General features: G+C 37.3%; 3 protein-coding genes across 5 annotated transcripts; 1 reads left to right on the top strand and 2 right to left on the bottom strand.

Moving 5' to 3' along the window:
• The first annotated feature begins 1,933 nt into the window (after positions 1–1,933).
• Positions 1,934–6,772, top strand: LOC131001276 (3-ketoacyl-CoA thiolase 2, peroxisomal-like). 2 transcript variants are annotated; one of them, XM_057927621.1, is made up of 14 exons: positions 1,934–2,230; positions 3,198–3,274; positions 3,395–3,479; positions 3,579–3,705; positions 3,789–3,887; positions 3,986–4,053; positions 4,142–4,249; positions 4,329–4,406; positions 4,518–4,650; positions 4,727–4,823; positions 5,390–5,513; positions 5,593–5,701; positions 6,108–6,191; positions 6,274–6,772. In XM_057927621.1, exons 1-14 carry the CDS (start codon positions 2,003–2,005, stop codon positions 6,381–6,383), a joined length of 1,527 nt encoding a protein of 508 aa, XP_057783604.1. In that variant the 5' UTR covers positions 1,934–2,002; the 3' UTR covers positions 6,384–6,772. The 2 variants fall into 2 exon arrangements, with proteins under 2 accessions (XP_057783604.1, XP_057783603.1); XM_057927620.1 differs by having other exon boundaries at positions 1,949–2,230; positions 6,108–6,772.
• A 494-nt stretch (positions 6,773–7,266) lies between these two features.
• LOC131001277 (uncharacterized) lies at positions 7,267–13,077 on the bottom strand. Its single transcript, XM_057927622.1, has 9 exons — positions 12,823–13,077; positions 11,205–12,214; positions 10,368–11,040; positions 10,178–10,264; positions 9,240–9,416; positions 8,592–8,677; positions 7,925–8,021; positions 7,721–7,816; positions 7,267–7,569 (listed from the first exon to the last, which is right to left on the bottom strand). The coding sequence occupies exons 2-9, from the start codon at positions 12,209–12,211 to the stop codon at positions 7,507–7,509; spliced, it is 2,286 nt and encodes a 761-aa protein (XP_057783605.1). The 5' UTR covers positions 12,212–12,214; positions 12,823–13,077; the 3' UTR covers positions 7,267–7,506.
• A 6,731-nt stretch (positions 13,078–19,808) lies between these two features.
• LOC131001278 (sm-like protein LSM5) lies at positions 19,809–21,936 on the bottom strand. Of its 2 annotated transcripts, XM_057927625.1 has the most exons (4): positions 21,683–21,936; positions 21,433–21,556; positions 20,177–20,249; positions 19,809–20,073 (listed from the first exon to the last, which is right to left on the bottom strand). In XM_057927625.1, the coding sequence occupies exons 1-4, from the start codon at positions 21,717–21,719 to the stop codon at positions 20,041–20,043; spliced, it is 267 nt and encodes an 88-aa protein (XP_057783608.1). In that variant the 5' UTR covers positions 21,720–21,936; the 3' UTR covers positions 19,809–20,040. The 2 variants fall into 2 exon arrangements, with proteins under 2 accessions (XP_057783608.1, XP_057783607.1); XM_057927624.1 differs by having other exon boundaries at positions 19,809–20,249; positions 21,683–21,908.
• Positions 21,937–23,920: the final 1,984 nt, after the last annotated feature.

Consider the following 23,920-nt stretch of genomic DNA (forward strand, 5'->3'; position numbering starts at 1 on the left):
GAAGACTGCTGTGAAAGGGCCGAGTCAAATACTGATGTTTGACTGATCGAGTTGCATACTGAAGAATTAGTTATTGCTTAAGTAATAATGCAGGCCACGTGGATTTAGCGGACTGATACTAAAGTCAAGTATCAGTTGACATTCTTCCTCGGACTGAAAACTCCTGAGTATAAAGGAAGTCACGCACCTTCAAGTACAGCCGCATTAAATGCAGAGATATTCTTTTCTGGTGACAACTTTTCAAATGAACCTTACCTCATGTACCTGAGATGTCGTCCTTCACCAAATTAAGGAACCTCGAAGATTGAAGCCTCAGCCAAATTCAAATTACTCTCACAACGGATGAATTCTTGAAGACCATCTCCGCCAACGGATCTATTCAAGAATTCTCCTATAAATAGAGCTCGAGGAACACTACAATCTTCACCGATTCAAACGCACAAGCTGGAACCTCTGCCAAATTCGCAACTCAGCCATTCACTACCTTCAAAGTTTTGAATCGAAGAAGAGAATATCCAAAGCCAAAATCAGTCTACTGATTTCATACATTCTCTTAGTCTCTTAGGCAAATACTTTGTAATATCGAAAGCCTAAGTTCCCAGTTACAGAGAGTCTATTCTCTGTAATCTAGTTGGTACTTCGAACCTCCTTTCAACTGAGCGAAAAGAGTGTTTGAGTAGAGAGGAGTTCAGACCAGTGTTCTGACTCCAAGAGATCTTAGACACCCGCTGGTAAAGGCATTGTTGTGTCTTAGAGTGCTAAGAGTGAGTGAGAAATCCAACCCAGAGTATTGGTATTGGAAATTATTTTTTCAGTCTAAGGTTTGATGTGCACCCGTAGGCATAAGCCCAGAGTGATAGTCAGTGTGTTTAACTGACCGTGGATGTAGGAACTTGTTCCTAACCACGTAAAAATCATTTGTCTTTTATCGCTTTCAGTTTTACCTTTTTATTTGTGCACAAACTTGTTTATAACTAAAATTGATTAATTGCAAAGTGAAACTATAACCTAATAACGTGATAATCAAAGGCTATTTCAAAAGATAAGTTTTCCGCTGCTAGTGTTATTAGTCTAACTGATAGATCTTCGGATAATCAGTAAGATTCATAACACTCCTCTATTTCAAAATCTGACTGAAGCCCTCTGTGGATATCAGTCAAAGCTCTGTCACTTAACTGAAATTGTTTTTATTTGTTGACCTCAGTCAAAATCTTTCAGTATCAGCCTATTTCATTTATCTTCAAGGGTATTCGAAAAATAACCTACAGGTATATTCCCCCCATACACCTGTTCAGCAACCCTCCGGGACCCAACAGTTTGAATGCGAAAACACCTTGCTTCTTAGCTTTATTAATTTTCATCATGTGAAAAAATCTCAAAGGCTAAAAGAGCATTATCAGTAATATGATGACCATGGACAAACGCAGATTGACTCTCATGGATAACAGCAGGGAGAATAAGTTTGAGTCGGTTTGTAATGACCTTTGAAATCAATTTATAAATCACATTACACAAACTAATCGGCCCCATCAAAATAGTCTTATTTGATTTCCACACAAATTGAAAATATACTTTTACGTAGAAAAGGAAATAGCATCAATCGACCTCATTTGACACCAAATACATTAAGTGAAGTGTGTGTGAGCTGGCAGAGTGGTTAATATCTAACGTCAAGTTTTGGAATATGAGTTTATCATAGTATAATTTTTAAATTTACTTATTTAATATATATACATACGTTAACTGAAGAATGTGCTTGACAAGACTGCTCAGTGCTCACCTTTGAGCAATAACGAGAAATCAACCGAGATCTATTCAAATTGGGTTGCACGAAATCGTTTATTTTTATGAAACTATAGCCTATATGCATATTTAAATTTATTTATTTATTAATTAATTAATCAAAAAATAGTAGTAATACACTAGCCGAAGAAACGTAGGATGAATTCATACGGTATAAGATTGAGACATATAGATACAATAATCGTATGTATATTTTGCCATGTATCAGATAATCTCACATTTTTGTCACATTTCCCAATACCAAACCGAAGATATATATACATATTTCAGGCAAGCTTCTTCCGATCAAAACCCGATACAGTTTGTTAATAACTTTTTAGAGAGAGAAACGATGGAGAAAGCAGCTGAGAGGCAGAGAGTTTTGCTGCAGCACCTCCGTCCGTCCTTCACTTCATCATCCCTCGAAGATATTGAATCTTCACTTTCCGTGAGCTTTCTGTTCTCTTCTGGATGCGAAACTGTATTACTTTTTTATTTTTTTCATCTGATGTTTTCCGTTGATGATTGATTTCTCTAGCTGAATTTTGGTTATATCAGATGGAATTAAGAATTTGCGGAACATAGTTATGATCTGTGAAGAATATTTCAGTCAGTGTGATTGAAATTTATTTTATATGCTTATTTTTTTAATTAAGGAGCTGAGGTGGAGAATCGGAAATGAAGTTATGAAGAGGTTTCGTTTCTGATGTGATTTGATTAAACGATTGCATGAGCTTACTTTTATGGATGTAAAGGCAATTATGGCTTCAGTTGAAGAATATATGTGGAAGTGCTTATGTTTGACTTGCTTACAGTATCTCCCCTTATATACAATATGTGTCTCTCGCACATAATGCTTTCAACATAAAACTGGACATGTTCATATATAATTATTTCAATAGGACTGGTTCTTATGTACAAAATTAAATTGTTGAACAGGACGCTGTTAGCTTTAATGCATTTTGCCAACAATTTAGAGATATAGCAGTATATTATGTTGTACTGGGACTTTGAGTTGGTTTGTTCTTTATGTGGTTTCAAGTTGTCTATTGAAAGAATTAGGGTTATGAAGTTAGTTCAAGTTCATTATTACCTCCTCTGTTTTCGTAATATTTTTTTTTTAAAAGTTCAAATTGTTTTCTTTTCCAATTGTGGTGACACTCTGCAAAATCATGGGTCGGATGTCGCTCAGTTTTTTTTTCTTGACAGTGTGTGTGTATTTTATGTTTTATTTTTTCAATCATGGTGTAGAACTGATACTTTCAAAATATTATGGCATATTTATCTGAAAAGACAGTAAAATTGTTCAGGTTATGCATGCTAGTGCACATAAGTGTTTTAAGAACAATAGAAGTTGCCTGCATTATTTCCTGTATCTTTGTTCTCGGTGAACTTATTTTATGCTCTTTCAACAGGCATCTATATGTTCTGCCGGGGATAGTGCAGCATACCATCGCTCTTCTGTCTTTGGTGATGATGTGGTTATAGTGGCGTAAGTATTCTCTGGTGTCCTAGATATACCTTAAGCTTGAGTTCCTGCTTATGTAAGTGAATTCATTGGTTTTCACTGGAGACGTATTTCCTAAGATGTTCTGTTTTTTTATTTGTGAAGTGCCTATCGCACTCCACAGTGCAAGTCAAAGAGAGGTGGCTTCAAAGATACCTTTCCTGATGATCTGCTAGCTCCAGTTCTGAGGGTTCGTGAGATTATGCCACGTATATCCATTTCTATTGTTCTAATGGAGCTTAGTTTCTGTAGTCTTAATGTGCTTTTCCTTTTTGTTAATATGTTACAGGCGTTGATAGAAAAAACAAATATAAGCCCAGCTGAAGTTGGGGACATTGTTGTGGGCTCCGTGTTGGCTCCGGGGTCCCAAAGAGCAAGTGAATGTAGGATGGCTGCATTTTATGCCGGTTTCCCTGGTACACATCATATGCCGTCTTTTTTGACGTTTCTTTTCTTTTAATAAAATTGTTGTTGATCTTTTTTGGCTTTTTGGATGCAGAAACTGTACCTGTTAGAACTGTGAACAGGCAATGTTCGTCTGGCCTTCAAGCTGTAGCTGATGTAGCTGCAGCTATTAAAGCTGGATTTTATGATATTGGTACGACATCTCGGTCTGTTGGCACAACCTGAAAATGAGAGAGAGGCAATAATACCATGTTGTTATTATTTATGTGGCTTTTGGTTATTTTGGAATAGGGATTGGTGCTGGGTTGGAGTCGATGACCACAAATCCTATGGCTTGGGAAGGATCAGTCAATCCAAGAGTAGACCTCTGTTCTATAATTCTGTATTAAGTTTTCCGGGAAAATATTTCAGCAGGGTCAGTATTTAATACCGGTGTTCAAATTCCAGGTAAAAACAATGGCAGAAGCACAAAATTGCCTTCTTCCAATGGGTATTACCTCAGAGAATGTTGCACATCGTTTTGGTGTGACAAGGCAGGAGCAAGATAAGGCTGCTGTGAGTCTCACATGCATTTTCAGTGTTAGTTAGTTTCAAGTTCTGATTGTCATTGATGTCTGACAAATTCTGTTTTCAGGTTGAGTCACATAGAAAGGCTGCTGCAGCCACTGCATCTGGCAAATTTAAAGATGAGATAATACCAGTGAAAACAAAGGTATAGCTACTTCTGTTGTGAAATTTAGTGTTATATCTTTTTCCTTCAGTATCAGTTTGATTCTTGTGTTTGATATGATTTTCTTCGTGTTCTGATGCTTGCTTGAGAAAGATTGTGGATCCAAAATCTGGGGATGAGAAACCGGTTACAATATCCGTTGATGATGGTATCCGACCAAGCACAACACTGGGAGATTTGGGCAAGCTGAAACCTGTTTTCAAGAAAGATGGCTCAACCACTGCTGGTAAATAGGGTGCTGCATCACACTTCTATTTGGAGCATATATTCTGCTAAGCTAACCATTGTACACTGTTTTTCAGGGAATTCCAGTCAAGTGAGTGACGGTGCTGGAGCTGTGCTGCTCATGAAGAGAAGTCTTGCTATGCAGAAAGGACTTCCTATTCTTGGTGTATTCAGGTTAGTGAAAATTTGGTATATTATCATACACTTGAAAAAAGCATGTTTTGGCAAAATTTTCAAGTTGCATGGATCCGAACTTCAATCAGACCCTAATATTTCTCCTAAATATAGATTCAAAAAAAATAATAATAATAATATTTCTCCTAAATACATTGATTCAGTGCATTGCTTATAATCATGTGACTCATGTCCTAATTCTCTCTGCCTTTCTGTAAGACCCATGGTTTGTAGAAATACATGGAGGAATAGTGGCAGTCATCTGATTGGTATCTTCATTCACCACCGTTCTCTACATGCTTACTTATGCACTTCCACGGTATCTCATTTCTTGCATATTTCATTACTACATGGGTGATCATTTTGATGAGCTTTTCCTTGTCCGGTAAACTTTCTTGGATAAGAGTGCTTATAAACACATTCTCTGGAAGATTCCTCAACTAACTTTAATATTCCTCGGGCACATGATTTATTCTGTGAATTAGGGCCACATAGATACACGGCCACTATTAATTTGAAGAGAGAAAGCTTGTGTTATCGTAATCTCTTTGTTCCTGCTCCTGCAGAACCTTTGCTGCTGTTGGTGTAGATCCTGCAATCATGGGTATTGGTCCAGCAGTTGCAATTCCTGCAGCTGTCAAATCTGCTGGTCTTGAACTTGGGGATATTGATCTTTTCGAGATAAATGAGGTGGTTTTCCCTAGATGAGTTGGAAGTGAATGTCATTTTAAAATGCTGTAAGCAAATTCTCATTGTGGATGTTGTTCAGGCATTTGCTTCACAATTTCTGTACTGCCAAAAGAAGCTTGAACTTGACCCTGAGAAAATCAATGTGAATGGAGGTGCTATGGCAATTGGACATCCTTTGGGAGCAACAGGTACTTTGTCTTTCAATTTCATAAAAACGGACCCACTCAGCTTGTTTAGCAATTTCAGGTCGTAAGAGATTTGAACTTCTTTTGCACCTACTTGTTTCGAATCCACCTACATTAGAATGACTTGTTATCTTAGCTTCAAATTCCTTCAGTAAATCCAAATCCCTCCATCTAAATGCAATGTTGTCTTCATAGTATTAACTATTGTTTAGACCTTACAGGTTTTAAAAAAAATTGTTTAGATCTTGCATATTTTTGGCACAAGTTAAAGCACAGGGTCATTGTATAAGTTGAAGAAGTACAAAAAGCTTAACAGTGTGAGAAAATTAATATGCTTAGATGTGTCAATAGTGTTTTAACATGTTGACAACAAAATCCATCTCAATATTTTATTGCTCAACCTTTGCAGGAGCTCGTTGTGTTGCTACCTTGCTGCATGAAATGAAGCGTCGTGGAAAAGATTGTCGCTTTGGGGTGGTGTCAATGTGTATAGGTCTCTCTCTCTCTCCCGCTCTCTCTCCCTCCCTCTCTCTCTCTCTACCTACAGATTCAAAAATCTTGAATCTTTGTGGCAGGCACTGGAATGGGTGCTGCAGCTGTTTTCGAAAGAGGTGACTCGTGCGATGAGCTTTGCAACACTCGAACTGTGAAAAACCAGAATTTTCTGTCAAAGGATACACTCTAGACTTGCAGTGAGCTTTACAAAATAAATTCCAACAACGTTGCATCTCTTTCAAATATCCCGTGCGATAGAATTCAGAGTGATCCTTGTGGATGTCGGATCCACACGTCTATCTATGTTCAACAAGAACTTTTAAGTAAAGTATTTAGAATTCGTCTTTGATTATTTGCCTTGTATTTCCTCCAAATTTAATTATCTGCAACTCATGTCAGTGAGTGTAGACAAGGGGAGTACAATTATTTCGATATATGTTTAGTGACGGAATTTATTTCTAAACATGAATGCTCACATTTACCCGTCCAAGTCTGTTACTGTATGTTTGGAAAGCGATACTGATCTGGTTGTTAATAAGTACTGTGTACTATAATCATATGATTCATATTAACAGTGAACATATTGTCAGTGTAATTTTTCCATTAATTTTATTGTGTTGTTATACTATTATCTTTATTTACGGTTAATGTGTGTATACAATATCGAATAGGTTGTCTTTGTGGCCCCTTCGTGGGCCAAAAATATTAATGAGGGACAAATAATCAGAAATGTTACCTTAGGCACCCGTCTTCAGCATTTTTCTTAATGCAATTCTCATTAGTTGGTGAAGTTGCAACGGGTAGATAGTCTATGATATCATATTAGACTTGATAAATACCTCTTCAAGTGGAGCAATTTCTTACCTCTTAGTATATTTTTTCTGAGTTGGGTTTAGGTTGGACAAGTTTAAGTAATCTAACCTCATTAATCAAATTAAACAAGACAATTAAGCAAAGACAATAACTAACATTAAACGATATTAAAGTCTAACACCATCTATGTGTAGCGTAACATTACTTGATGCCGTCGTAACTCAACACGTTTGTACACAAGCATCATCTGCACGATCACGTACATGTTCAAAGAAACCAGCATTTTCATTAAGGCTTGTCATGAATAACCAAGAGCGTAAGTATAATCATGCTCTTCTGTATACGCAAATTTAGCATTTAAAAAAAAAGATCAACATCAAAGATTGTGGTTCCACAACACCTCCAGCATTTAAATGCTACACACTTAAAAAAGATGAATATCAACTCAGACAACAAAGCCTGGTTCCACTTGCAAAAAGACGATGAACTACACGAGCATGTCATGTTATGGACGACTTGCAAGTTGGACAAGATGATCTCCTCCTCAGCCATGGATCAATACACTGAAATCCGGGAAAGTCACAAGTTAGGCACAATTAAGGTTATAAGGTGCATATTCTAACTTCACTATACAACTAAAATTAAACAACCGAAGTATGCACAAATCGGATAGGGAGAAGCAATGGATGGTATGTAAAATTTGAAGGTTCTTACATCTTTGTGAAATTTGTGCAAACAAGGGAGGTGGCGGATTGTCTCTCCAGTAGTTGGAGTCTCAAGACAAATTGCACAGGCTTCTTCATGATCAGTCTGCATGAATGGATCAAAAGGGTAAGCAAGATTATTCGATGATGTTCATTGAAAATTGGATATTTAACACATGATTTACACATTGAGGACCAATTCTAGGAAGGTTACCTGAACCGTTGATTGTGGAAGGCCATTAATCTGACGATCAGATGCACCACCATGATTGACATTGTCATCGAGAGCCAACAACATTTCATAATCGCTCCTGAAAAATCAAGGGAAGACATTTCAAACATAGTATAATCTATGGTTAATTGCCTCAAAATAGTTTTGCATGTGAATTCTAAGAAACTTGTCCCAGAACACACAAACTTCATTAACTTTAAAATAAACAAGCTTTTGGCAAACCCCAAATCCAAACAACAATATTGTTTTCCTTGCTCTCTATCCTCCCCGGCTATTCTATTTTATTTTTATACATACTCATCAGATTCACATCATAACAGAAATTTTTTCCTCTTTGCACTAATTATTACATCTTTAAATTTGCGAGGGATTTTGAGTAAAATCAGCAAAATTTGAGGACCAATGTTTGAAAATTGAAAAAGATCATCATGCACTGCTTTCAAGCCACGGTATTACACCATCGCCTCTGGAACTTCTATTCATAGTAGACTCCGACAACATATAGCCTAGTAATGAAAAGAAAAAATGGTGCTATTCTAGAAGTTCAAGCGTTATTACTTCACGAAATAAAGTTTAGCTTCCCAAAGCTAGCACAAATAAGATTGCATGTAGACCCTGGACTAAGCCGAATGTTCAAACTAAGTCTTACTCATTGAAATCACGGTTGGAGTGAAGGATGCCGGCATTCATTCCCATGTCACTGAACTCTTCTAGCGCTCCCAGTATTTGCATTCTCTGCAAAAAGAGGACAAAATATAACTTAAGAAACCACTAACAATTCTCAGCGACAAAATATAACTTAAGAAACCACCAACAATTCACAGCATAACTAAGTGTCGATCAACAGAATGAGGTACTTAATTAATCCCTCAATCCTATCTAACAGAGAGGAGCAAAAAGAAACATCAACAAACATCATTCATTACATCATATACACAAAATCTCCACAGCATCCATTTTTCACTATGTTGACAGAAGGCAGCAAGAGAGACACTTGATTAGAACGTTAATACATACTCCCTCGATCCACGAATTTTTTTCTAAATTGGTCCGTCCACAAAAAATTTGCCACTTCCACTTATAGTAGTAGGGTCCACCCAGCTCCACTTACGTTTTAAGTGGGACCCTTACTCCACTAAGTACTCTACTCACATTTTATTAAAACCCGTGCCATCCACAATGTGGCAATTTTTTTGGGGACGGAGGGAGTATTAGCAAACAAAATAATAAAAAGTTAGCAAGCAATCAACATGGCAAAACAAAATATAAGAGAAACCATATTTGATGAAGCCAATACCATGTCAATATCCATGTCTGGGGGAAACATAGAGGCTCTCCATCGAGAAGATGATAAGGTTCGGGGTTGTCCGGGAAAACGACTTCTCAGTGGTAAAGATCGAGCCAGAGATCCTCTTCGAGGAGCATTTGAAGAAGATCGAGCATTGGATTGTCTACGCAAATTGGACATTGATCTCTGCGCAAAAGCATGCAAAATATTTAGTAACGCAATTCAAAAGACAAATCAAACTATTCTCTATGCTTACATAATGGTTCACAATTTTGTGGACATGGTGAAGAATGTAGTCGAGTACAAGTCTATGTAAGACACCTGGTAAAAAAAGAATCGAAAATGATGAAAGAAGGCATTGGGACATTCCTTTGAAAAATGAACCAGATCAAACCATGTTCAATCAGGTTGAATTCTTTTTCTTTTTCTGCTATTGAGTGTTATTTTAATGTTCAAATGAATTAATGCCATTGCATGATGATACCGGTTGGACCAGATTGAAATGGTCAACCCAGTAACCACAAGGTCCTATTATTAAAAAATATGCAGTCATAATTGTGTTTCTTCAACTCTAGTTCTTGAAAAAGGTTATGTATGTATGTCAAAATTGTAAGCATATGAAAGAGCAAATGCTTTAGAATGTGCCTGCTTCAATCAGGCGAGCACTCCTTTTTGCTTCGCGTATCAGAGATAAATGGGGCCTTTGTGCCATGAGCATGCCTTATGGTTTTGACAACCTTGGATCATACTCGGTGCACTCAAAGAAGCATTTTTCTATGTAATTGAAGATGACAAAATGTGTCCCTTGCTTCTACCTCTAAAGGTATCTGATTCATCCAAATGAAGCAAAACCAATAGAAAATCACATAGCACATAACACAAAGGAGACTTTTAAAAACTGCTGTAATTCCTGCAATGTCACATGACATAAGAACAAGGAAACTCACTGCATCTAACACTTGCGGCCTTCCCCGAGCACGACCATGACTCGGACCATCCTGGTGCTGCAATGCAATTGCTACATGCTCATCAGTCTGCCATCGAGTTGGAAAATGCATGAGAAGAAGCACGATTCATAGTATCTGATCAAAGATTATAAAACAATTGAAACATTAATGAATATAAATGGGGACAAACCTCTTGAACTCCGAATGCAGGCATTTCATTATAAAATTGTTCTTGAAGTTCAAGAGCCATAAGTTCATCTGCTTCAAGCTGTCTTGCCCTAGCATGGTCATCTCGGGTATCATGTGGCAGTTGAGGAGAAGATTCATCAACCTCAATAATTTGAGGCATGTTTGCATTACTAGAAGAAGGTCTCAAATTGGCTGCTTCTGCAGGTGAACTAAGCAAAATGACTTCTAGATCGTCTGAAACTGATGTAGAACATTCACCATAACTATTGAAGCTAGACCCCTGCTTCTGCCTTTTAATAAGCGTGCCAGCAGCAGAACGAGGCCCATTTACTTGTCCCAGTCGAGCTCTAGGATGGGATACTGATTCCTTTACAGGTTGAGCACGAAATTGCTCGGAAGAGATAAAACTTGCGTTGTTAGGACAATTGTCACAATTAGCAACACTTATTCCTTTCCCTCTTCTATCCGACCTAGTCTCATGCTGCTGAATCGACAATCTTGGAGTCACCCTCTCCGTAATCAAATTTTTTTCTTTGTCAGGTGATGATATATTAATCACTCCTCTAGACCTATTACGTGTACTCCTCCATCCAGCTGATTCTCCAATGTTTTTACCTGCATCACCATTGTAATCAACTGATTCTACAGCTTTCTCACCGGGATTCACAGAGCTCCTGCAAGTTTATAAACTCAACTCAGTTATTTAGTTAAAGTTTTCCATGAACAAGGAATTTCTATAATGATCTATATTGAAAGAGAGTACTAAACTCATTACAAGCATTATATAAAGTTCACAACGAAGTTAATGCTCCATTAACTCCATAGTTGAGTAGAGTACCTGCCGTGCAAATTCTTGGTTCCCCAATCAAGTCTCCTTGACGAACAGGGATGACTTGTCATCCCTTTGCCCTTTCGTGAGTGAGAATCATCTTCTTCAGTAACCAAATCTCTTATATCAATTAGAACAGGTGGAGGATCAGATGCCCTAGAGCCAGTACTATGTTCGTTAGCTACAAAACCAGTATTATGTCCAACAGCTACATAGCTGTTAACATCATTCCCAACTAACTGTTCAGCCTTAGCTATGTTAATGGGAGATATACATCCATTTCTTACCAATCTCTTTTGTTTATTTACTCTAGGCGGGGCAATGGGATTAGAAGAAACAACCCCATTCTCAGGTTTTTTCTTATTAATACCACCAAACCCCACTCTTTCACCAGGTCCAAAACTCAAACCACCTCTGCTCGGTTTCTTTTTCTCCTCATTGCCATTGCAGGATGTGTTCACCAAATTTGCCAGGTCATGTGAAGAAGTTCCAGTAGGTAAATCTGAAGTTTCATTGTTTCCAGGTACAGTGCTTGAAGAAGCATTCTTACGAGCAGCTAGAAAACTCCATTCTATGGGATCTGAGATACCATCATCTTGAGAAGATGAGGAAGATTTTGAAGGATATGATGGTCTCACGGACTCCAAGCTTTTATGCATGGAATCATGGGTGAGGTAACTGGGTTTTCTCTCTGTCACCACTTTTCGGTATAGGTTGCCATTTCTTGATGATGGTGAACTCACCAAGGAAAAGGACGCAGATGTATTGGGACACTGAGAATTCTTGAAATTGCTAGGACGTTTTGAAGGATGCAGGGACAGCCCTCGGCTTCCACTGTCAATGATCATTGGCTGATCTCTAGAACCCTCTTCAAGAAAAATCTTCTGCCCAAGACGGGGCATTGATGAACGTTGATTTTCAGTTATAACGCCATTCCTCCCATTGATTCCATGTTTAGCTAATCTATCGGGAGTGTCTGGAACCTCAACTATCTGATCGATGTCCATATGATCCATTGTCTGTACGACAGAAAAACATGCAGATTCAAATAATGTGCAAGGCACCAGTTATAGAAAATCGGTATATATCCAAAACAATACTCCACCACACTCGGAAAAGTTGATATCATAAAGACGGATATTCAAGCATCACCTAACAGACACGAGATAGTAAATCTCACAAATCACTAACATTATAACAGGCCAAATATAACAATCATGTAATTCAATATCCAATAACCAAGTTCACGCTATGAACGACTCAAGAATCTAAAAATTGTAAGATCCTTAAAGAGTTTATTAAAAGGGCGAAACATAATAACAAACAACCTTAATCAAAGTTTTGGATATCAAAACCAAGTTTATTTTATAAACACAATAAAGCATAGCTAACAAGAAGAAGAACAAAATAAATGAAAAAACACCAAAGCAAAAGGAAAACCATAAAATTTAACTAAAAAACATTAAAATTTGGAAAGCACGAACCATTCATTATCTTCAGGGTTCTTCAAGAATAGATAAGAAGGGGAAATGATAAAATCAATATAAAATAAGTCGCCTTTCAAAATTTGAATTTCAGTTCAAGAATCAATTAAGGAAAAAAAATAAAAATCGGAGCTTTGATTCACCTTTCTCTTACAAGAAATTTTCGGAAACTCCAGGGAGCTTAATGTGAAGAGAGAACGGTAACAGCAAAGTAAAGTGTAAGGGTATGATAATCAATCATACAACAAAAATTCCATCTCCAAAATTTTCACCCTCTTTTCCAATTATCAAAAGTTTCAGATGTCTGCAAGCGTAAAACGGTTCAGATTCATATGGGTCGGATCCTGATCCGGATCAAAAGGGCCCGTGATTCCGTCGAATTTTAAAAATCACAAGCGAATATAATTTGGATTGAGCCTAAAATTTGGGTTGGATACTGTTTCAAAATCAAAAGAGCATATTAGATTTTAATTATTAAAAAAAAAAAAAAAAACTCGAATTATTACGAGTAGCTATTGGTATTTGTTTATGATTACAAAAACTTTGATATAGATATGGATTGATTTTTGAAAAATTAACAATATTTGAATTAAAATAAGGGTAAATATCATTTTAAACCCCAAACTATTTTCGCACTATCAATTATATCCTGAACTATCGAAAATAATTTTTTAAACCTTGCACCATTAATTTAGTATCAATTATACCATTCGTTCATTTTTTTAGCTTCAAAAATTGACGTGGCTCACAGGATACCGCAATGTATTTAGAATTATTATTTTTTTGACCTATATTATATAAAATGACGTGATTATATGCATTACTCATTAAAAATTCAAAGGATGAAAAATAAATAAAGGGTACAATTGATACAAAATTGATAGTTCAAGATTTAAAAAATTATTTTCAATAGTTCAGGATATAATTGATAGTGCGAAAATAGTTTGGGGTTTAAAGTGATATTTACCATTAAAATAAAGTGTTGTAATTGAAACGTTGTAAAAATCTTGTTAAAATTATAAACATGTGTATATATTGTGTTTTTTCTTAGAACTAATTTGACCCTGTTAATATCGCCTGAGTATCTTGTTATAATGTAAAGTTAGGTAGGGAAATATAGCCATATACAAAACTAAATTAAGTTGTTGAGAAAATTCCAATAACATAATTTGATTCATTTTTTTCGAAAAGAGTCGGTCAATGGCCATTATATTAGTAATAAGTTTTATCTAGTAACTAATAATGTGTAATTATTTTATACTATCAAATAGTCCCAAATTGTATGTAACATTATTTTTAGTAGGGATGAGGGATGGTGGTGATTGAACCAGTAACCTTACTTTATATATAAAGGAGTCGGATGTTTCTTAATAAACAAATTATATATTACATGAATACTAAATACCAAAATTGTGTAAGTTACTTATTATTATTTGTCCAATTTTTATTAATGATAAGTAAATCAAAAAAATTAAAGCACTTTATAAATTAATAACCCAGTATTTACTATCATATACTCCCTCCGTCCCATTATTGAAGACACACTTTCCTTATTGGGGTGTCCCAATAATAAAGACACACTTCCAAAAAAGGAAATAATTAGGCAATTTAATTGGTAAGTAACATAGCTTAAACCATCTCTTCCCTCTTCTCATTTCCGCCTCGGTCTTCTCAAACCATCTCTTCCCTCTTCCCTCTTCCCTCTTTCCCACTCCTCTCGGTTGCACCGCCCTCTCATATTTCCTCCGCCGCCCCTCTCTCGTCTCCGGCGACCCTCTCTCGAGTGTGGTGTGTTGGTGTGCTGGGGGTATGAGGTGGAGAGGAGCAAGCCGGCGGCAATTCCGCCGAGGAAGGAAGACAGCGTCGGCGGCGAAGAGTGGTGGTCGGCGGAGATTTAACTTTCCGGCGGTGGACTAGGGTTTGCAGCGCGGCGCCCCTCCCCCTCTCTTCTCCTTCTCCGTCGCCGCCTGCTTCTCCTTCTCCAGCCGACGTCGGCTCTGGGGCCGCGCCGCGACCGCCTTCCTTCTTCCCCTCGCATCTCTCTCTGTCCGACTCCTCTCGGTTCTCCCTCATCTCTTTCGCTCATCTCTCTCTCCCTAGACTCTGTGTCTGCCGCGATTCGATTTTTGGGTTAGGGGCTAGGGTTTGCCGCGATTCGATTTTGGTGTTGATTTTGGGTTTGATTTGGGGGTTGAATTTCTGAGGTGGTGGTGGTTGTCGTAGGCGGCGGCGGTGGTGGTTGTCGGAGGTGGTGGTCGTTTGCAATTTGATGCTAATTTTGAATCAGTTTTTTGTGCTAATTTTTTTGGAAAATTTGCGATTTCTAGTTTGTTTTTCTGGGCTCCATTTTCGGCAGCATAGCATAGGGAATCGGTGGTGGTGGGGGTGGTCGGCGGCGGCGGTGGTGGTGGTCAGTGGTGGTGGTGGTGGTGGTGGTGGGCAGTGGCGGTTCCGAGAAATGAGAGTTGAGAGTTAAGTCCCTAATTAAATACACACCACAACACTTTATTCCTTAAACTACCTCGTCTTAATCTCCGTGCCCAAAAGACCTATGTCTTTATTAATGGGACGGAGGGAGTATGTTTTATTATGTATCACACATATTAAATGATTCATTATTTATTAGGGTTAATTACGCCAAAAACCATGAACTATACCCCAATTTCCAAATTTACCATGAACTTTGATTTTTATCAAATTTTCCCTGAACTTAAGGGCGTGATCAATTTTTCCATGATTTTCAAAAATCCCCAATTTGACTGCTGACTTGGCACCATTTAAGTCACCTGAAAGCTGACTTGGCACCGACGACGATTGGAAGAAACGACGTCGTCCTATACTCGTGAAACGACGTCGTCCTGTTTGAATTTCCAATTTTCAGATCGGGATTTGGGGCGGCGGATCTGCGAGGGTGGAGGTGACTGGCGCGGCGGCGGCAGGGGCGCCGGATCTGGTGCGGGTGCCGGAGGCAGAGCAGAGCCAGAGCTGCTCTCGGCCAGAGCAGAGGGGGTGGTGGAATTCGCCGGAAATCGAGCAGCAGCAGTCGAGCCCAAACCCCACTGCTGCATCTGGGAGGCGGCGGATCTGGTTTTGCGAAGGTGGGGGAAGGTGGTGCGTGGTGGAGAGAGAATGGAGCGGCGGCGATGAGAAAAAGAAAAAAAGGGGGAAATAGAGGAGGAGTTAGGGTTTACCGATTTCGGGCGGCGGCGCGGCTTACGCCATGTCCGTGCGCGTGTGAGAGTGTGACAGAGGGAATGAGAGAAGAGGAGGGAGTAGGAGACGGCGGCCGTGTGGCCGGAGAGGAGGAACAGGCGGCGGTGCACCGCGTTAGTGGTGTCTGCTGTCCTGTTTCCGGCAGAGTGAGCGAGAGGGATAGAGGCGAGAGGGTGAGAGAGAAGAGTTCAGGGAAGGAGAGAGATGGAGCAGCCGCGCCGCTCGCCGGCAGCGGCGGCCGCGGACAGAGGGACCGAGAGAGAGAGATGAGTGTGTTTGGGGAAGAAGAAGAACGATCCACGTAGGAGCCGAGAGAGAGAGAGAGATGAGTGTGTTTGGGGAAGAGAGAGAGAGAGAGCCGAGCCATGTAGGCGCCTTGTCAGCTCGGTATTGCCACGTAGGAGCCAGCTCAGACCGGAGTATTACCGGAGGTCAAAATCATGGAAAAATTGATCACGCCCTTAAGTTCAGGGAAAATTTGATAAAAAACAAAGTTCATGGAAAATTTGGAAATGGGCCCAAAGTTCATGGTTTTTGGCGTAATTAACCCTATTTATTATCCACATTTTTTTGATTCTGTATCACACCTAGCGTAACAACTTTTTTACATATCTTCTCAAACATGATATTAATATCTAATAGACATCTCAGTTACGTAACAACTATTTTTATATATCTTCTCAAACATGATATTGATTATTGATATGATGATATCTAATAAATATCACACAGTATTTCATACCACGTAACAAACGAATCGTATCATAAATCACGACATATATTATAGCAAAAAATAAAAATCATGTTAAACTATGCCCTCCAAATTTTTTATGTTGGATTTCTAAATTGACTTTTGTGAGTTTCCACCATTAGAGAGAGAGAGAGAGAAGAGAGTGGAATTTGGACCAACTTATATGCATGGCGAGCAACCATTGTTAAAGCTTCCATATACTATGTCATCACAAATATATACTATGTTCATCATTTCTTGACACATTCATATAATAACATAGATTTTAGAAAATTGGTGGAGTGTGTTATGAATAGAATAAGCGTCTCATCTCAAAAATTTTATTTTGAAGAGTGGATTATAGCCCATACATGAAGACATGAGAACATGGTTACTTGATTAGAGGTGAATCAACATGCTAGATCACTAAATGTCTAGCATTTGTAAGAATCATTTCTTTTTTTATTCAGACAACCCCGCACATTCAGTTGAATCGAGACGTCCTTTAGTAGGGGTGCAAATTCGGGTAGATAGTATCGGGTATACCCTCATCCGACTCAATACCGTACCCGATACACTCCTAATTCCCAAAGAGGGTCGGGTGTGGGTATGGAGTTACAGAAAATTGTGGGTATCGGTACCCGCGTCGGGTAATGCGGGTACCCGCATACTCAAATTTAATTTCAATTAATTAATTAATTTTTATAATTATTCATTCTATTTCAATTTTGTATTTCTAATTCAGTGAAATTATTAGCTATGCTTATAATTTGTGAAATTATGGCAAATTTGAGAATTGAGAGCACCCAATTTATTAGATTTAATAAAATACCAATATATTGATTTTTGTCACTTATGTTTTCTATCAGAATTTTGGATTAAAAAATTCATCAAAGCTTTACATTTTTAAGTATTCTGGACAAAATACCCGCGCGTAATGCGGGTACCTGCAAATTGCGGGACAAAATACCCTCAAAATTATAAGCCTTTAAAAAATTGCGAAAAATACTGGCACCCAAACACCCACAGCGGATAGGATACCCGACCCGAATTTGGGTATGCGGGACGGGTGAGGTATGCATTTTGGGTGATTTTGCGGGTCAGGTACCCGCAATTTGCGGGTAGAATACCCGACCCGCATTTACACCCCTATCCATCAGTAACAACATCATTAAAGCTAAAGGGTGCAGATTCAAGAACCATCATATTGCCATAGAGAAACGAATTCGTCTCCCATGATCACAATGGCAAAGATTTTGTGTGAGTCGTTATTTCGATGGTGTAATTGTTAATGAATTTGAGCAACGAGCTCTCGCTTAAATCACAAGTGGAGGGCAAATCGACCATTACAAATGAAGATTAATGAGTTGGCTAGGGTTCGAATTTGGGTGAAGAACAAAGAGAATAATTTGGATCAAAACGTTCATAAATGTATTTAGGCTTAGGAGAGATGAGTGGGGTGTTTAATTGCATATTGAGTTATTTTTAAGGGTTAATGGCCGAAAAATACACGAAGTTTCATCAAATTTGCATTTTGCACATGACCTTTAAAATTAGCTCCATAATACACGAACTATTAATTTAATTGCAATTTGCACACGACGAGAACTCCGGCTATAATTAAAGTTGACCGGAAACGACGTGGACTATTATGTAATGATGTGGCAATACGCGTGGCATCTTTAATGATGTGGCAATATGCGTGTCATAAAAATAAAAAACCCTCCACATCCGCGGTGACACGACAGCCTCTCAATCTCTCGTTCTCAACTGAAGCAGCCGCCCCTCTCTCTTCCTCTCAAATCTCACGGCCGTTGCTTCTCAAAATTCGGCGACAGATCCGCCTCCGCGGCCCTAAACTCCGGTGCCGCCTCTCACCTCCGATCCATTTCTTCCCTTGTTGCAAACTCAGGTGGAAATCTTCTCCTAAACAGAGCCCTCTCTCTCTCTCTCTCTCTCTCGCGATCTCATTCTCCGTCTGTAAGAGAACCGCAGCCACTGTCGAGGGACCGGCGAGGACCGGCGATTGGCCGCCGTTCCATACCCTCTCCCTCCGCCCCTCTTTCCTCTTCAAATTTTCTTATCCTCTCTGAATTTCTCGAGCAGCCCACAACATAAAGCCCTAAATTTCTTCTTCTATCAAATGATTCGCCACTGCTGCCACATTTTCTGAGGTCCGGCGAGGCCGCAGACGTCGCTCTGTTGTCGTGGTCCGGTGAGGCAGCAAGAGCTCGCCCTCGGTACTCGTCGGGGTCCTCGTTGGGCTCGTGTATAGATCTGGGGGAAACTTGGACTAAAGCTTTGATTTTGCTTGTTGTGTTGAGTCAGGAAAGGTCACAGCGTGGCTTCGCTGCGGTCTCCGGAAATTTAGGGCGGTGAGTCGGCACGGTCATTGGCGGAGATGCGTTTAGTGTATGTTGTGTCCCGTTTCTAGAAATAGAGAGAAGAGTGAAAATAAGAGGGGATTAGCGCTACCACTCGAGATACGAGCGGCGGCGGCCGGAATTGATGGAGAGAGGAAAGAGGGAAGAGGCGTCGAGGCAGGGGCCTATCGCTGCTGTCACCGGAGTGCAGAGGAGAGTCAGAGAGAGAGAGTTCCGAGGGAGGCGGTGGCGCTACCCTCTCTCTTTCTCTTTTTTTTTTTTTTTTTTTCTAATTATACTTACTCAAAACGACGTCGTTTTGTGTGTTAGAATATAACTACAAAACGACGTCGTATTACTTGAACGCCGGTGCGTTCACGTCTGCAGATTCCGAGAGCCACGTCAGCTAGAATTTAGGTTATGGTCAACGCATGTGCAAATTGCAATTAAATCAATAGTTTGTGTATTATAGAGCTAATTTAGTGGATTAGTTTAAATTTGTTGGGAATTGACTAAATAACTTTGATTAGGATGGTTCCATCAATAATAATTTTGTAAATAAGAGATAATATAAAGGGTTGAAACTAGGGGGAAAATGGTGCACACACCAAAATGACAAAATATGTCAAAAATGGGTGGACAAAGGAAACATGAATATGACCAAAAATAAATAAGATTATAGAACATGCATGTGAATGATGTTATAAGCTTGCCAGTTGGAACAAGAATTTGATCACATGGCTCGAATAGACTAAATAGAGTTTCAAATCAAGAACTGATAGCATATGAGAAGATATAAAAAGAGCGCTAAAAGACAAAGAAGTAGTACAAGATTCAGCCTCGAATATTAGAATGGAATTTTCAGACAGTGAACAAGAAGTAGCAGAGACTATCCATATGATAGCTACATCAAACTACTACACTGTTTTATACCATTAGTCTTGTACTACAAATTCAAATTCATTTACGAAAGGTTATATATGGCTTCTTTTTCCAAATAGAAGCCGATCATCAAACACATCACAGGAGTAGGACTGCCACCGAAAACGAGCACCTCACTCCGGGTCAGGTGAGCCACCAGGAACCAACTGCATTTTACAAAAGAACAACCCCTCAAATTATTGAAAGAGAATGAATGAAATGTGAGAGACGGGCTTTTGGAGAAATGCTTAACAGCTCTGTCAGACTTACTATGGCAATGTTGTTTCCGTTGAGTAAGATCTGGTCAAGTTTTGTAATACGACGTCCTTCAGAGGTGATTTCACTGAAATAAACGTACTTGGTTGAGGAAACACACAACATGTATACATGAGTATATATGATCACACAGACAAAGGCTGAAAACCTTAGTGATACTTGATAAGCAGAAGCTTCTGGAATGATGCAACAATTGAGACGTCAGCGAGAATAAGTAATAAAGTTTAGACAAACACCATTCTATAGTTGACTAGCCATCTCATAAAAAAGAATGAGAATATATAGACCTGAACTAGTTCGAAAGCAAAATAGACACTAGTATATTGAACTCAGTCTTTAAAAATGAGTACTTGTGCATTGCGCATTGATAGAGTCGAAATGGGTAAAAATAAAATTAAGTAAATTCCAATGTAAAACAACTAAAACAAGGATCCAGCTTCTAAACCATCATAAATTAGAGAAGACAAAGCTTCCGAAAGGACATGAAAAAACTTAACCCACAAACTGGAGACTATGAACATAACTACAATGCGTTTTACATGTATTAACTTCGGGTAAATAAGTACTAAATCATAACATAAACTGGGGCAGTGTGTTTTTCTCTATTTGCTTTAAAACAAATATTAGCAAGTACACGACTGCCAAATGACTATGCAGCTAAGACAATAAAAATGACTTACAGCACGAGTAGATGCTCAACCATGCCTTTTGAAAACTTTTCTACTTTCAAATTGCAGCAATGTCTTCTTTTATAAAGAAGAAGAAACAATTGAATATAACAGAAAATCCAAATTGATATATATGATTATATAAATCCCCAATTCTAGCATTCTTGCTCCCTATTTCATTTATCGGAATACATAACTAGCACAGTATTTCAAGAAGCCCATTTGAGCTAAGTATTAAAACTCAAGACATCAAACTGCAGATCCATATTTGTATTAACGCATCAAAAATTATCAAAATGCACATTGTACAAGCAAAATCCAGTAACTCTAGTCTAAACCAACAAAATCCATCAAAATCGCCAAATCATCCACAAATTTACCAACAGCATCATAAATATCACTCCACATTCAGAGAAACAAACAAATAAAAACAATTCACTTCCTATCGAAATTCAAAAAACAACCATGTTCAATTACAAACAAAACACACACAAAAACTTCAAATTCAATCGCTTCAAATCACTTCGCCACACACACCCAAAACTAACAAAAAGTTATTTGCATTGCACCAACAAAACTTACTATTCAGTAACATCTTCCAACACCATATTAACATAGACATCGAAGCCGCGGAGGGTACCCACCAGTTCCTTGTCGCCCTTCATTATCACCCATATTTTCGACCCGATGCATCGGTCAATCAACTCTGAAGCGCAAGGAACAAAAAGTTAAAACCCAGAAAAATGCTTCAACAACACAAGAATTCACGAATATTATTGAAAAATGTGTTCCTCCAAATCAAGGGATAAATTGAACCCATGTGGAAACGGACCTGATGGGAGGAGCTGCGATGGATTGTTAGACGACATGAACGAATACTTGGAAAATTTTACGAAGGTTTTTTTTAACTAAAAAATAAGTATATAAGAAACAATGAGGGTTTTTCAATTTGGGGTTTTGGTCCAAAAAGAGAGTGGAGAAGACGACAGTGCAAGCTAAATTACACTATTTTTCGTTCTTTTTATTTCATTTTCTAAGTTTTCTTTGCTGAAGAATCAGTTCATGGACCGGACTAGGCCCAAAAAGCTCATATATCGATAATGAGTCTATTCATACCTATTTATTTCAATTACTATAACTTTATTTTTTATTTTTATAAACAAATTCTAGCTATGACTTTTTTTATAATTATAAGAATTATATAGTGTATACGATCTTTACACCATATAAAAATATAATATAATGTTTGATTAGTGGTTCTCTTTGGATACGGTGTAATTTTTCATATTTCGTCTGTATCCGATTATAATTCTAATCAAGACTTTAACTTCAAACATTAACTACTATGCCATTTGATTAACCCATGCGTACCCAGTCATTCTTTTTTAGTAAATATCAATGTTATTTGTATATACGACGCAGATTGAAATGTATGGAAAACTTAAACTAAGAAAATGCATAATTTTCATTTAAAATTATTTGGTAGCTAAACTTGTGTAAAGCATTTAAAATCTTCAAACCATTAATTCATTTAAAACTAGTATATGCCCATTCGTGCGATGCACGACAAACATCGAAATTAAATGATAAATTTAAATAATAAATAAATAAATAAAATCATATAAAAAAATACAAAATATGTTTTAAAATAAATTATAATAATTCACATCAATTACTCAATAAAATTCTGAATTTGAAAATATAAATTTTCAATTTATACAAAGTGTAATGATATTATAGTTATTAAATAAATTTAAAAATGATTCGATAATGAAAATTTGCATTATGCATATTATTATATAGTATTATTAATCATAATAAATATTTTTCACATATAAACATAAATAAAAAGTTGTAAATTTTTAATGAGGAGATAGAAAATAAAATATTTTAAATTTTTCATAACTTATTCATTTTAAATTCATTTTTGATAATTTTTATACTATATTAAATTTAAGATACATATTGATTTTTTTTTCATGAATCAAATTTGATGATGTTTAGAAAAATAATTAAATTATAAAAAAATAAAAAGAAAAGTAGTAAAAATTTTGGTGGAAGAAGAGAGAGAAAAAGAGAAGGAAAACATGGAGGGAAAAAACTCCTCTTTTATATATTATATAGATTTACAAAATCCTTCAAACACATACTGCTAATTTATGAAATATCAGAACAATGTCATAAAATGCATAAAGGTTTTTACAAAATTTCAAAGAAATATCATGAAAGATGAATTAAAAATTTAAAACTCTATACATTCATAAAAAGAATTATTGAAAGTCGGAAACAAATAAAGAGTATATTCAATAAATGAAATGTAAATAAGAGCATAATTTCAAATTACATAAAAGGAGGCTATAAATGTGTTGAGGTTTTTTATTTTTAATATATAATTTGTTCCATCTCTTTATTACTCCTTCTATCCCACTTGAAACATCTTATTTTCCTATTTAATTGTATCACTTAAAATATTACTCTCTTCGTCCCATAAAAATAGCATAATTTTTCTTTTTCTGAAACTGTGTTATGTCTTCTATTTTGTTTGTCACCCACTTGCTGAGCTCGAGTTCAGTTTAAGCTCGGCTCATGTGATACTTGATAATATTGAATTCGAACTCGAGCTCAACCTGTTAGATATTTGTATACATGATGTTCGAGTTCGAACTCGTTAAACATTTAAGAAAAAAGCTTGATAAATATTCAAAAAGTGTTTTTGATCTTAATTAATAGTATGTTACTCAATCTCGAGTTCGAAATTCAAATAAAAAATAAAAAAATTTACTAACTGATACTCCATTCATCTCGCTATTTATGGCACGTTACTTTTCGGCACAGAGATTAAGGAGAAGAAAATTAAGGAATTAATAGTGTGTTTAACAATTTGTTCATCACCAATTGTTTAGTAATAAAGATATGCCCAGTAGCATCTCCAATTCACTAAAATACTTATGCAAAACTAGAAACAAAAAATCGAAACACAATAATATGTCTGGCTATTGAAACAAACTCAACAACAAAAGAGATCTGCCCTGTTATTGAAAATAAGAGAAAAAAAACAAATCGAAACCAG

This window comes from Salvia miltiorrhiza, chromosome 8 (genome assembly GCF_028751815.1).
Source record: "Salvia miltiorrhiza cultivar Shanhuang (shh) chromosome 8, IMPLAD_Smil_shh, whole genome shotgun sequence".
Lineage (NCBI taxonomy): Eukaryota > Viridiplantae > Streptophyta > Magnoliopsida > Lamiales > Lamiaceae > Salvia > Salvia miltiorrhiza.